The following is a 12,848-nucleotide window of genomic DNA, read 5'->3' on the forward strand; positions in this document are numbered from 1 at the left end:
TATGTTATAACTAAAATTCTTCTTTGTATGCGAGCTACTTCTAAAATCAATGTTTTGGCATCATGCACTTAAAAAACTTATTTTTGAATTTAAATGTAGAGTTTTATAGAATTTAGTCTTGTCAGAATTTCACATTATCAGTGAAAATTACTAAGGAATGAATACAAACACTTCAAAATCTACTTTCTATCTGAATGACTAAAAGTACCAAGAGTTCCACTGGAGAGCAAAACTATATTTTTTTGAGTGCACATACAAGACTTGATGTCGAAATGACTACAGTTTGCATCTCTGTTAGAGTCCATATGCTAAACATCTTGGAAATGATTTCATTATCTTCAGGGACTTAACATCTTTTTTCTGCATTAAGCCAAAACAGGTTCACCAAGACAGAAGACACAGAATTTATCAAATAATTAACTAGCAGATAAAAGGATAAAACCATTATTTCAGAACAAGCAATGGAGTATTTTAATGGATTATTGATACTGATGGTGGATTACAAATTTTTATTGTGTTATGCCTAGTGATGTTTAATTAACATGTACTAAAAAACAAACATCAAATATGGCATTAGTTTTTCAATAAAAGTTGTTTTGTATCATGATAGAATACAGAGGAAAAAAACCCATGGAAGTCCTTAAAAACAAGAAGAAAAAGAGTCCAAACAAAAAGGAACCACATGCTATAGTAGAAAGACAATGGGCTTTGGAGTCAGAAAGACTTTTGTTCAAGTTCTGGAGCATTTCAGGTACTAGCTGTATGACCTTACATTCTCTCAGTCTCAGTTGTTTCTTTTCATAAAGTCATGTTACACGATTGTTATGAAGATTAAATGAGATGCTGTACAGGTACATACTTGGTTTTACTAACCATTTTTATTAGCAAAATGTAGTAATTTAGGAGCTCTTGTAAGGGTGTGTGTGTATCAACAAATAGCTTACCAAATAAGCTTAGTTATTTTCTAACTGAAAACACATTCCTATTGTATAAGAAAAGAGGTAAAAAGAAAACAGTGAAAATTACAAGAGGATCAAACCTGTGACCCATATCTAATTATCTTTATTGACTGTTTCCAAAAAGGGTGAACCAAGCAACAGCATGCTTTTGAATGAAGTCTAAGGTTCTTCTGTTTGGTAAAGTAGGCACTAGATAAGACTATTTAAATGAATCAAAATGATATATAATTAGAAATTCAGTTCTTTAGTTTACTATCCACATTTCAAGGGCTAAATAGCCAATGAGTGGCTAGTGGCTACCACACTGGACAGTGCAGACATAAAATACCGTGTTCATGGCAGAAAATTCCTACTGGAGAATGCTAGTAGGGAGTCTTTCTCTCTTCAGTTGCTACTACTACTGCAGGGAGGCTAAAATCTAACTGAGTTTTGCTTAAAATGAAATTGCTTAACATTTTAGGTGTATGTCATAGAAAAATTTTCTGTGACATAAGAATTTATCAAATTTATCAAAAAATTTTCTTTGCTATAAGAAAAGGACCTGAGATGGATCCTCTGGCTGATGCTTAGAGAGGAGGCCTAGGGAAAGTGGCTGCAAAGACATGGCACAGCCTGGATTCTAGAGCAAGAAATGGGTATTGAAGCTGATTCTTAAAGCAATCCCTATTTCACACAATAAACACTTCTATTTCCCAAGTTTACTTGCATTAGAATTCTTCATAAGAAGGAAATTGGTGATTCACAAGTGAAAGCAACTAACAGAAGATTCGGAAAGCTAGAGACAAGGAGGCTGACTGGGGAGGCATCCCAGGACTTGAGGGGCGATCATTTGGTGATCAGTTGGATGTTTTTTGCCTCTTAAGATATTGTGGCCTGGGTGTGAGCGCAGCCTGCAACCTGGAAACTCCAAGGACGAGGAGCACAGACAAAATGAGCCCCAAGAAAAGCATACTGTCTTTAGCCAAGGACTGAGAAGAGGCTGGCTCTGCAGGACAGAACCCTTTTGACTGCACCCACCCTGCTGCAGGGGAAACACCACAAGGAAGCTGAGTTCCCCCCCTTCAGAGCCCTTTCCACCCTTCCAGCTCTGCCTGAAGCAAATAGCAAGGAAGAGGGCCAGAGAAGAGGGGCAGGATTACCAAGAGGAGGGAGCTAGGAAGGGGTCTTTAAATCCGTGTATGAAGTCCTTGGCACTACTCCAACAGATCCCTGGGTAAAAGCAACGAAACCAACACAACAACACAACAACCAAGAGACTAAATTTGCAGCCAAGTTGGAGAAGTTGTGGGTCACCTGGTGACCTACTACTTGCTGTTGGCATCTGAAGTGGGGGGCAGTCTCGTGGGACTGAGCCCTTAACCTGAAGGGTCTGCATTAACTCCAGTTAGTGTCAGAATTGAATGGAAATGTAGGGCGCCTAGCTGGTATCCCAGAGAACTGCTTGGTGTTGGAAAAACCCATGGACATCAGGTGTCCTAAGTGCTATGAATGTGGTAGTTGTGTGAAAGTAAAGGAAAAACACACAGAGAAATGAGTTTTTCCCAAACAGTTACATTTTGCATAATTCCACATATAATACTCTCGAAAGGACAAAAATTATAGTGATGGAGACTGGGTCAGTAGTTATCAGGATCAGAGGTCGGGGGGTGGATATAATTACTGAGTAGCATGAGGGTGACAGAACAGTTCTATAGCCTGAAGGTGGTGGTGGTTATATACTTCTATATGTGTGATAAAATTTCATAGAACTAGACACAGACATGCACACATACGAATACATATAAATAAGTTGGCACATAGTTGTGTTCCAATGTTGGCTTCCTAGATTTGATAATTGTGTTATGGTTACATTAGATGTTTCCTTGATGGCCAAGAAAGGTGAAATGTACACAGAACTCAGTACTACTTTTGCCACTTTTATATGAGTCTCAAGTTCTTTCAAAATGAGAAGTTTAAAACAAATCACTGCCATTCTACATGTTTAACTCTCCTCTGGTCTTCCTAACTCCAAATACCTTGAATCACTCACTGAACCTCATCAGTTTACCTTCCTTAAAATCTCTGAGTCTGGGTATTTCTCTTCACTCCACTTCCTGGTCCAGGCCCTGTCACCCCCTGAATGGACAGCCATAGGATCTCTTTGCTTCTCATGTGTGACTTCTCTGAGGTTATCTGTCCTTAGTTTTATTAGGATCATCTGAAAATCCCTTTCACAGCCTGACTGTGCCTTTCTCTCAGTAATAGATTGGCAAGTTTGGTACACAGTGGACTGCGAGCTCTATTTCCAGTGAACACCTTTTCTCCTCACCATACACTAAAGTGGAGAGAGAGGTGAAGTCAAAAATGTTTTTTTTAAGTAAAATTATGCTTAAATTATGATTTCTCATTTCTAAGCAATTAAAATCATAAGGTAAAAAAAAAAGTCTATTAAGGTATTTCTTATCAGAAAATAAGTAAATAACAGAACCCTAAGGCATTATAAATGAGGCAAAAAAATAAAAATAATATTTTTCTGGATTAAATAATCCTACCTGAAATGAATAGTAGTAATGTGATATGAATTTGGAAAAATTTCTATAGCAGTGTGCCTTGTGCTTGATTCATTGTCCCTTGTACATACTACATGCTGAATGCACATTTAATTGATACATTCACTGATTTTTTTCAAAATTCAAATTGATTAGCCTGATAGAAAACATGCCTTTTTCATGTTTTATTACAGTTAATATACTTTAGGGTCTACATATTAAGGCTACAGAGGGTATAAAAGATCTCAATCATCTATGAGGAAAGTATGACTTTATTTGGCCTGACTTTTGTTGGAATGAATACTCAAGGCAAAAATCACAAATTTACATAAAGATATTTTACAGGTATGGTTTAACAATCATAAGACATTCACATATTACTTAGTCTATTTATTCAAGTTCTTTCTTGATATGAAATGATTGAATAAGACTTGTGGTTTTACTGAGGAAGTAATAATTTTTTGGTGGGGGGACACAAAGCAATGGTATTATGACTTTGGGTACTCTTCATTATAAAGATTTTCATCAACTTACTTCATCACTTTGCAGTTATTCAGAAATTTTTCATATTTAAACCACAGCTTAACTTTTAGCCATGACTAAATAAACACCACTTACACCCACTGTAATGATTTACAAGTGTGCATGGGCAAGTATTTGAATATAACAAGCCTGTTCTCATAAGCTAGATGACATTCTCACTGAATCCTTTCATCTTGAGATGACACATACACAGTGAAGGTAAACTGTAGTTCAAACAAGGCACAAGATGCTGAGCTCCAATAGCCTTCTGGAACTTCTTTATTTAAATTGCTGACTTTTTTGTCTTTTGTCTTTCTGGTACCAGAAATCTATTATGTATTAAGCTCAGATTACTTAGAATGAGAACTAGCATTATTGCAGAGATAAGGGTTTCCAAAAATAAATATGTTATTAGCCAAGATAAGCATGATAATGTTATTTCAAGTCAAGAATAAGTAGGACTGAGTATCAGAGGATTGAATGTAGATTTGAGAAGCAATATTCTTAGGGAGAATCAAGTTCCACTGGAATCTCAAAATTGTTCTATAATATTATTCCAGGTCATTGTCACTATGATATATTATTAACTTCTATTTTAATGTATCTTATTGCTCTGCATAATCTCTGGGGAAGTAGCATTGTACAATACAATGAACATTCTTTCATTCAACCAGTAACTAATATTTACTGAGCACCTACAACATGCCAGACACTTTCTAGGGTGCTAAACAGAAGTGAACCAACAGCCCCAAGGTCCCACCCTTACATAGCTTACATTTTATGGGGGTAAACAGACCATAAGCAAATAAGTGAAGTATGTCCGATGGTGACAAATGCTACGGACAAAACTAAGGCAGGGAAGGGGGATAGGGAATATTGGTGGCAGGGGGCATTCCTTCTCCCAAATTTTAAATTGGGTGGACCGGGAGGATCTTACTAAGAAGCTGATAGCTAAGCACAGCCCTGAAGATGGTGAAGCAATAAGCCATGAAGACATCTGGGGAGACAGTGTTCTAGGCAAAGGGCATGGCTACCACAGAGGCACCCTGAGGCAAGAATGTGCCTGCTGCCCGAGGACCAGCAAGGAGAATAATATGAGGGGAACAGTGAGAGAAGAGGGGAGTAGGAGGAGGTGAAATCAGAGAGGTCTTGGGGAGCGAACCTGTACACTGGATTATGAAAGAATACTTCAGACGAGAGGCCTGGTGGAAGGTGTAAATTCAGGAGTCATTGAATTTAGATAAAGACTACAGTGTACAGACTACATTTGAAGCCATTAAAACGAGATGAGGTCTCCAAGAGGTCTCAAGCATAGATAGAGAACAAGAGGAGAAGCAAGGACAGAGGCCTGTGCACCCCTGTGTGAAAGTGGATGCGGGGAGAAGAGGAAGAATCAGTACCATCTGAGAAGTCTATTATCTAGTATTTATTGAAATAAATAATGCTACAAAGCACACGGTCACACCCAAAATAAAGATCATTAATTTTTTATTATAAGAGAGTACTATTTCAGTTGTTTATGTTGCACTTCTTTGGAACATGTGTTGGTAGGCCTTCCTCCCTGATATATTCTGTCTTAATCTGTGTTTGTTCCCTCCACCTGACAACTTAATGTCACTTGAGTGGCATATCTTCTACTCAGGTGTTTCCAGAGGCTGTGCAGAAACAGTAAACAACATGAACAAACCTGTTATGAAAAAGTGCTCAGAAAAAAAGAAAAGGTGGAAAAGGTGGCAACCTTCTAGAGCAATACATTCCTGTCGCTGGAAGTCCAAACAAAGTGTAGATGGCCACCTATGAGCTCGTGTACCTTAAGCCATGGGTGATTCAGTGCTTCATAAACAGTGATCCTTTCAGCTGGGTCCAGCATCAGCATGCGACGCACTAGGTCTTTGGCACTTTCAGAGATATGGCTCCACTGCCTTGGATTCATCTGAAGAGGAGGAAAGGAAAATGACATAGTTATTGTCAGTGAGACATTAACATTTCCTATTATTTAATATTCCTATGTTGTTTCAGTGTGAATAAAATTCTCAGAGCAAAGAAAGGAAACTTGATTCTAAAGGCTTGCTTTCTAAGGAAGAAGAGGACAAATGCAATGTTTTTTCTTGTTGTTCCTCATATGAGATTTTGCATCAGCAAATATTCCTTAACATACGTTCTTATTGTTATGTAAGTTATAATAGTTTTAATAACTGAAGAGTAGAATGTTCATGATTCCAGTGACCTCAGCTTGAGTGATTAGAATACTCTGATCTAGAAAGGACTAAAATAAAATTAAAAAATTAAAAAATTTAAAGAAACATTTTTAATATTGTGTTTTTAAAAATTGGGGTTAGCAGTATGAAGCTATGCAAAGTTATTAATAGGATATTTTGGTCACTATATCAGTTTCAGTATTTTGGAAAGCCTATTACCATAGGCTCTACAAAAATCACCATTTCACTTGTATATTTGTTGTTCTCAGTGAAGTTATTTTTTGTCCCTCTTTTAGAGATGAGACAACTAAACCACAAGGTAAATTGACTAAAGTCAAATAAAAAAAAATTACGAGTTGTTTAAAGACATAGCACTTGTGAGAAAGACTGTGGTTCTGCACAGCAAAGAACTGGAAGGCTCCTGGGAGAAAGGATATATCTGAGATCAGGAGCCACAAAAAAAGAGGAAAGGAATGCTTAGGGCTTGGAGTCGGGAAGGTAACTGGGGATAGGAGGGTAGAGATGGATGGAATAGAGTCTCCTTCCGTATTTAATGTCAGGGAGCCGACTGCTCTGGTGACCTTGTGAACTTCCTGGTGCCAGGAGATTTAAGCAATGCCATGGCTTTCACTGGCAGAGACCTATGTCACCTTCTAAGAGAAGAGGGAGAATAAAGTCCATAACAATTTAACACCAAATGAATTCACAACTTGCATCACACTCACAGGAAACATAGCAGTTTGGCCAAGGGCTAGTAGTAGACATTTTGCTCGGCCTAACGTGAGGTTTTGTACTTGTAGATGAGGAGTGAAAAATGTTCCATTTTCTTTTTTTAACAGGCAGAATTCCAAACAATAGTCACTTCTGCTTGTCAGACCCCTTAATTAAAATGAGTGCCAGGAGACTGATGAAATATTGTCATCATCCTATTGAAGTTGTGATCAATTGACCTGTTCAAAATAAGGAGGTGAGTGATAGAGGGGGTTTAGACAGTCCTGTTTCCTCTTCTCTACCCTGGAGCTGATGTGCTCTTTACAGTTTGAATCATTTGTCCTCAGGTAAGGGGTTGAGAAATTATCTGAAAGTGGTGGTAAGATTTCTGAAGTGAGTAGAGGTTGAGAAGTATATTTCCCCCTCCACCCTTCATATGAGGGAGTTCAATACAGAGTTTTTCTCTTCCTTTGGCTGAGAAGAGTAGCTGAAATTAATTTGGGAGGTCAAGTATATAAAGGGGGAACAAAAGAAGGCTCTAAAAGTCTCACTTATTTAATTCTAAAGCTGTGGCCACTTAGACTCCTGTTGTGTAGCTACCAACTGGCTCCCTGTAACAATGATAAAAGATGACATTGCATCTTTTATATACTTTGGGAAATATTTTTTGTCCTTCACAAAAAAATTAATTGGAAGTACATGTTGCATGTAGTCCAGTGAAATAGTATTCTCTAACACCTTAAAAGATCGAATAAACTAGCAAATAAGAATAAAAAGTTAAATTAAAATCACTTAAGACCAGTAGCAATTTATAAACTATGACAATTTTTAAAAGATATCATAAAAGTTTTCTTGAAAATATCCATAGAGATCAAGGATTTTGTTAGTAATTCTTTTGTTAAGAACCACCAGGGTGACAAAATATTTTATTTAGATATATGTTGATAAGTACTGAAGCTCGGGGTTTATTACATTACTATTTCTACTGTTTTTGTTAAAATTTTCAATGATAAAAAAATGTAAAAATAAATGCTGACAGAATCATAGCATAGTGTGTATATGTAAATATATATACATATGTATATATATATTTGTAAAGGCCCAGCAGGATCATCATTGATGGTAGAGATGGATCTGTATTTCAAACTAAGCTGCTGAAAATCTGGGGCTTTTCTAAAGAAAGCCATGAATATAAGTGAGAGGTGAGGCTAGTCAAGTAAAAGGGTAGATAAGTTATTAGCTTCAAAGCTTCAAACTCCCAGGTACAGAAATTATGATACAGTTGTCACCGTCTGACTAACCATAATGCTGAGAATAGGGAATTTTAAAATAATCTAATTTTTGGACATGTGTGAACAGTCCAAGTTTCTTACAAAACCCCCAAAATAAACTATTCAATGCTTTAAAATTAGACAAAATCAAATACCAGAGGCTGGTGTGGAATGAAGCACATTGTCTTGGAAACCAGGAAGCTAGCAACTGAACAAACACAAAGGAAGAATTCTATAATCAGCAAATGCTTTTAACTCAAAAGGGCAGGTGGGAGGTTTGAGTACATGGAACCTACGTCATAAATTGCTGTGAGGACGAAATGAGTTAATAAAAGTGCTTAGTACAGTTCCTGTCCACCTAGTAAATGCCACGTATGGGCTAGCTACCATCATCGTGAGTATTGTTATTATGCTGATGCATTACTAATTGTGTTTATTTTCCTAAGTTAGTATCTGTGATTTCACTTGGCCAAATTCAACCAGAAAGCCATGGCCATGCATTCCTGCTAGCTACTCACGATTTCCAGGGATGGGAGGGGGATGATTACTTATTAGCAGTTCCCTGAAACATTTAGTTACTTTGAAAGGTTTGAGTTTATTCCCCAGGGGCCAACTGACACTAAGAGAAGCAGAAAACCCTATACTTAAAACATCTTTCCTTGTTAACAGTTTTGGCATATATCTTAATCCAAATAAAATAAAGGACGAACCTGTAGGCCCTTATAAGCTGATGCTGCATGAGGCCAAAAATTTAAAAAAAAGTATAACCCGTTCTTGCTTTCTCAGCTCCACAAGCTTCCCTATTGGTTTAGAAAGATAAGGCAGCAAGTCTAAAACTACTTTATCTCTCATTTCTTTATTTCCCTTTTCCTTTAAGTCCCATATAAAATTCTAACATTATTGAGGAATTGAAAAGAAAACTTTACGGGCCTCACGGTTTCGGAGTCTGGTGTCATATAAACCTGTGTGTTTGGTTTTATGTTACCAGGCATGGCTGAAAATGGAACAGTGATTCTGTTGAATAGAAAGTACAGGTTTCAGTAATATGGCGAGGAAAAAGAACTTCCCCAACATAAGCTGCTCTGATCTGCTATCCAGACACACACTTCCCCATCTTCCTGTGTATAGCAGCCTACCCCATCAGCCACACATGGAATACAGGGCAAAAAAGCTAAGAGCTGGGAGAGCAAGACTAACCTTAAGCTTATTTATTTTTAAGAATTCCTTAGGTCCTTTTGGTATAGCCATTCAGAATGTCAGTAATGACTTTAATTTTTAATAATAAAAGTAATAATATACTAATCACAAGACTATGAATAATATATGCAGTTTCTAGTCCACTGTAGCCAGAGTGTGAATGTTTCAGTTAGACCAAAATGGATCTAAATTATATTATGAAATGTAGTTGTCATACTGGTATTTCAGTTTATCCTGGAATATAAATAGCAGATTTTCCAGCTGTGCTGACTGATTTCATAAAAATGTAGCAATGTGTGATAAAGCATAAGAAAATAAAGGCTAATAGACCCTAAATATAAAATAAAGAATTACTAAATTACCTGGATGAAATTTCCTTTTTAACTTTACAAATTACACAAAAAGCTTTAAAAATGAAGCCCTTTTCTCATATTACACAAAGAAAGGACAAAAAGCGTATTTTCCAGATGAGCCTGATTAAATGTGTCTCATCACCAGATAGCTAATGGATATTTAAAAAATCTGGGCTCAGGTCTGGCACAAGCATCTTACTCAGGATAAAATAAAAGGTCAAATTCTATCACAATAAACTTCAAGGATCATTCTAAATTCTTTCCTTGACCTAGATTTTTATTTGAAATAAGTAGGGCAGTAACCAAGCAGTTTTGCTAGAACATAATTGTGGTAAAAGAATTTGATGTGTAGTATGGCTTCATGAATCTGAGGGCCTAGGACTCTTCAACCGTTGACTTGCATTTGGGGGAAAGGGGGCACATCCATCCGGTCTCCAGTTTGTACATTGTATCAAAGAGGACTACTGTCCCTGTTCTAGCGTACACACAGGGTTGTAGTTCAAATACATGGGACAGACTTTAGCTGCAGCACAGAGGGAGGCAGGAGGGAGGGGCAAGGCAATAGATGGTGTAAAGCTAGCTTCCTCTCTTCCACCTATATGACAGTTCAGCTGATAGCAACTCAGAAATTTACTTGAGATCTATGTTGCCTAACAAGGCTAGTAGATCAATGACGTAAGCAAAGAACTTTTCCCTGGGTAACTACATGACAATCAATAAGCAATCCAAAGACAGTAAAAAATGAAAAATAAAACATTCATAATATATTACCTTGTATTTTCCTTTAATAATGCCTTCAAACAATCTTTCCTTGGTTCCATAAAAAGGCAAACAACCACTTAGCAGGATAAAAAGGATCACACCACAACCCCAGACATCTACAGGTTTTCCATAAGGTTCTCTTTTGACAACTTCTGGGGCCATAAAATGAGGTGTTCCAACGCGTCCTACATTTAAAACAACATCATCAAAGGAAAATGTTTACATAAAATGGTCTTCCCCCCACCCCCATTTGAAAACTGAAAATAGAACAGTAACAATTTCCATTTCTGAATGGAAAGTGTAACAATAGAAATATTCTCTTACCACCTCTCCCCTCCCTCCAGAAAATCAAGGGAAAAAAAGGCTGAAGGAAGAAAATTATTTATTTAATCACCTCTTGAAAATATTGAGCACAGGATAGTCACTTGGTCTAACACTGGTACGCCCTATTGAATTCAGTGGTGTACATGATAAGTATTTACCGATTTCTCACTTCATGAAGAAGTTACTTAAATTTTCTAACTTTTTCATGTTTGAAAATCACTAAAAATACAGAGCAGGGGCAGGAGAAGGGGGAGGAGAGGGCAGGAGTGAGAAAATAACTAGAAAAAGATCATTTTTGACTGCCAAATGGAAATTCTCAAAGGAAACTTAATGCTGAGAACTTTTATTTGGAATATGACTCAATCTGAAATCCTGTTCAGCTGGTTTTAGGAAGTGATGGTAGCAATTAACAATGGTTAGTAGTGTTTTGTTATAACAATTTTTTAGCTTCCTCCAAATGTGAACATTTGAAGAGAATGAGAACAAATATATGATATGAATCAAAGCAAAGTCACGAAGCTTCTCCCACTCAATCCTCCTTGATCTCCATCTTGTTTAGAGTTTTTTTTCTCTCATTCAAAACTAGCTTTCAGTAAGGAATCTGATAGCAGTTGTTTGCACACTAGTAATCATCTTTAACTCATATCCCAAAGGGAGTCTTTCTTCTACTGTAGAATGAGAGGCTTGCACCCTGCAGAGAACTGACTGTGGGAGGGGGCACTGCCCACCACACCTGGCAGCTCTTTTTGCTATATGCATGCTGAACCCTCTCTCATCATGCCAAGTCCAAGACAATTTTTACTTTGAAGACAGCACAGTGCTTTATCTACATCTCAGAACTGTGGTTCAGAATTTAAAAAAAAGACCTTAGAGATATTCTATTCCATATAGAGAGACTATATCACAAAGTCCTGCTAGTGACTGTCAAACTGGGTTGCGATGGAGAAGAATAAGGCAGATCTTGTGTACTTGGCTTGTGTACTAGGGATGTTCCTTGGCTGCAGAGCATTACAGTATCCCTCCTTCCCCTGTAACACTAGAGATTAAATAAAGTTCAGGGTTCAGAAAGTGAAAACATTTTCATTAAAATGTATAATAGATCAGTGAAAACTCTGTCCTGGCTAGAAGGAAAGAATTTTATTTCCATATTGCCCCATTTTGCTTCCTCAAGCAACCTAAATAAGCTGAAACGATAAGAGCTAAGCCTCCTACTTCATTAACAGTCTGGACAGGGCAGGGCAGCTGGAGAATTTGCCTTGCTCTGATGTATGGGAGGGAGCTGGCAGGAGTAGATCAAAGCAGGGCAAGAGATCAGGGTACCACTCAGGGTACTGGTACCAGGGCATCAGTCAGATACCTGAGGACGGCTGGGATAATACTTTGAAACTCAACTTGATAGTAGGGAGATAGTGGGAACTATCTCAAGAAAGGACCAAGGCACCCAAAATGAGGGCCTCACTTTGGGAATAGTCAGAGCCACAGTGGCCAGCCCCAGCCACTCTCAGGAGGTTCTTGCCCTTTACCTGGGTTGAAGACTACCCTGTTCTGGAGAATAAGTGTTCATCCTTGGGGAGGATATGTATCTTTTGTTTCAAGAATTTGCTTACAGATGATGGGGGAAAGACCATGGTAGAAAGAATGTATAGGAATGATCTTTTTACAGTACTTCATGCCAATCAACAGAATATAAAAGGACTTGACTTGACTTTTAACATACATCAACCTCCCCAAACTTCTTGTTTGTGATCACTTGCCTTTTCTTTTCTTTTGGTCAACTTGATTTTTATGGCTTTGACCACAAAATTCTAAGAACAGGAAGCCAATTACTAAACCAAATTAAATGCCACTGTATATGAAATACTTCAGATATACATCTAAATATTTAAATGTTAGATTTTTTTGATAACATAATAAAAGCTTATTACCTAGAACCTTAGGGAGGAAGTTGTTCTGAATAGCCTACATAGTCAATACTTTAGGACTTGAAGCTTTACGGACCCAAGCCTTTTTACTTTAATAATTT

The 12,848-nt window shown here is 37.4% G+C and overlaps 1 protein-coding gene across 14 annotated transcripts in view; it reads right to left on the reverse strand.

Annotated features, from left to right (window-relative positions):
- CASK (calcium/calmodulin dependent serine protein kinase) overlaps positions 1–12,848 on the reverse strand; it is a 405,697-nt gene that overhangs the window by 121,724 nt on the left and 271,125 nt on the right. For all 14 annotated transcript variants that reach the window (XM_036895365.2, XM_036895363.2, XM_036895360.2 and 11 more), the window contains exons 7-8: positions 10,511–10,686; positions 5,820–5,942 (exon numbers count right to left, since the gene is read on the reverse strand). In XM_036895365.2, the coding sequence (XP_036751260.1) occupies positions 5,820–5,942; positions 10,511–10,686 (299 nt within the window). The remainder of the gene's footprint in view (positions 1–5,819; positions 5,943–10,510; positions 10,687–12,848) is intronic.

Source organism: Manis pentadactyla, chromosome X, assembly GCF_030020395.1.
Source record: "Manis pentadactyla isolate mManPen7 chromosome X, mManPen7.hap1, whole genome shotgun sequence".
Taxonomy (NCBI): domain Eukaryota; kingdom Metazoa; phylum Chordata; class Mammalia; order Pholidota; family Manidae; genus Manis; species Manis pentadactyla.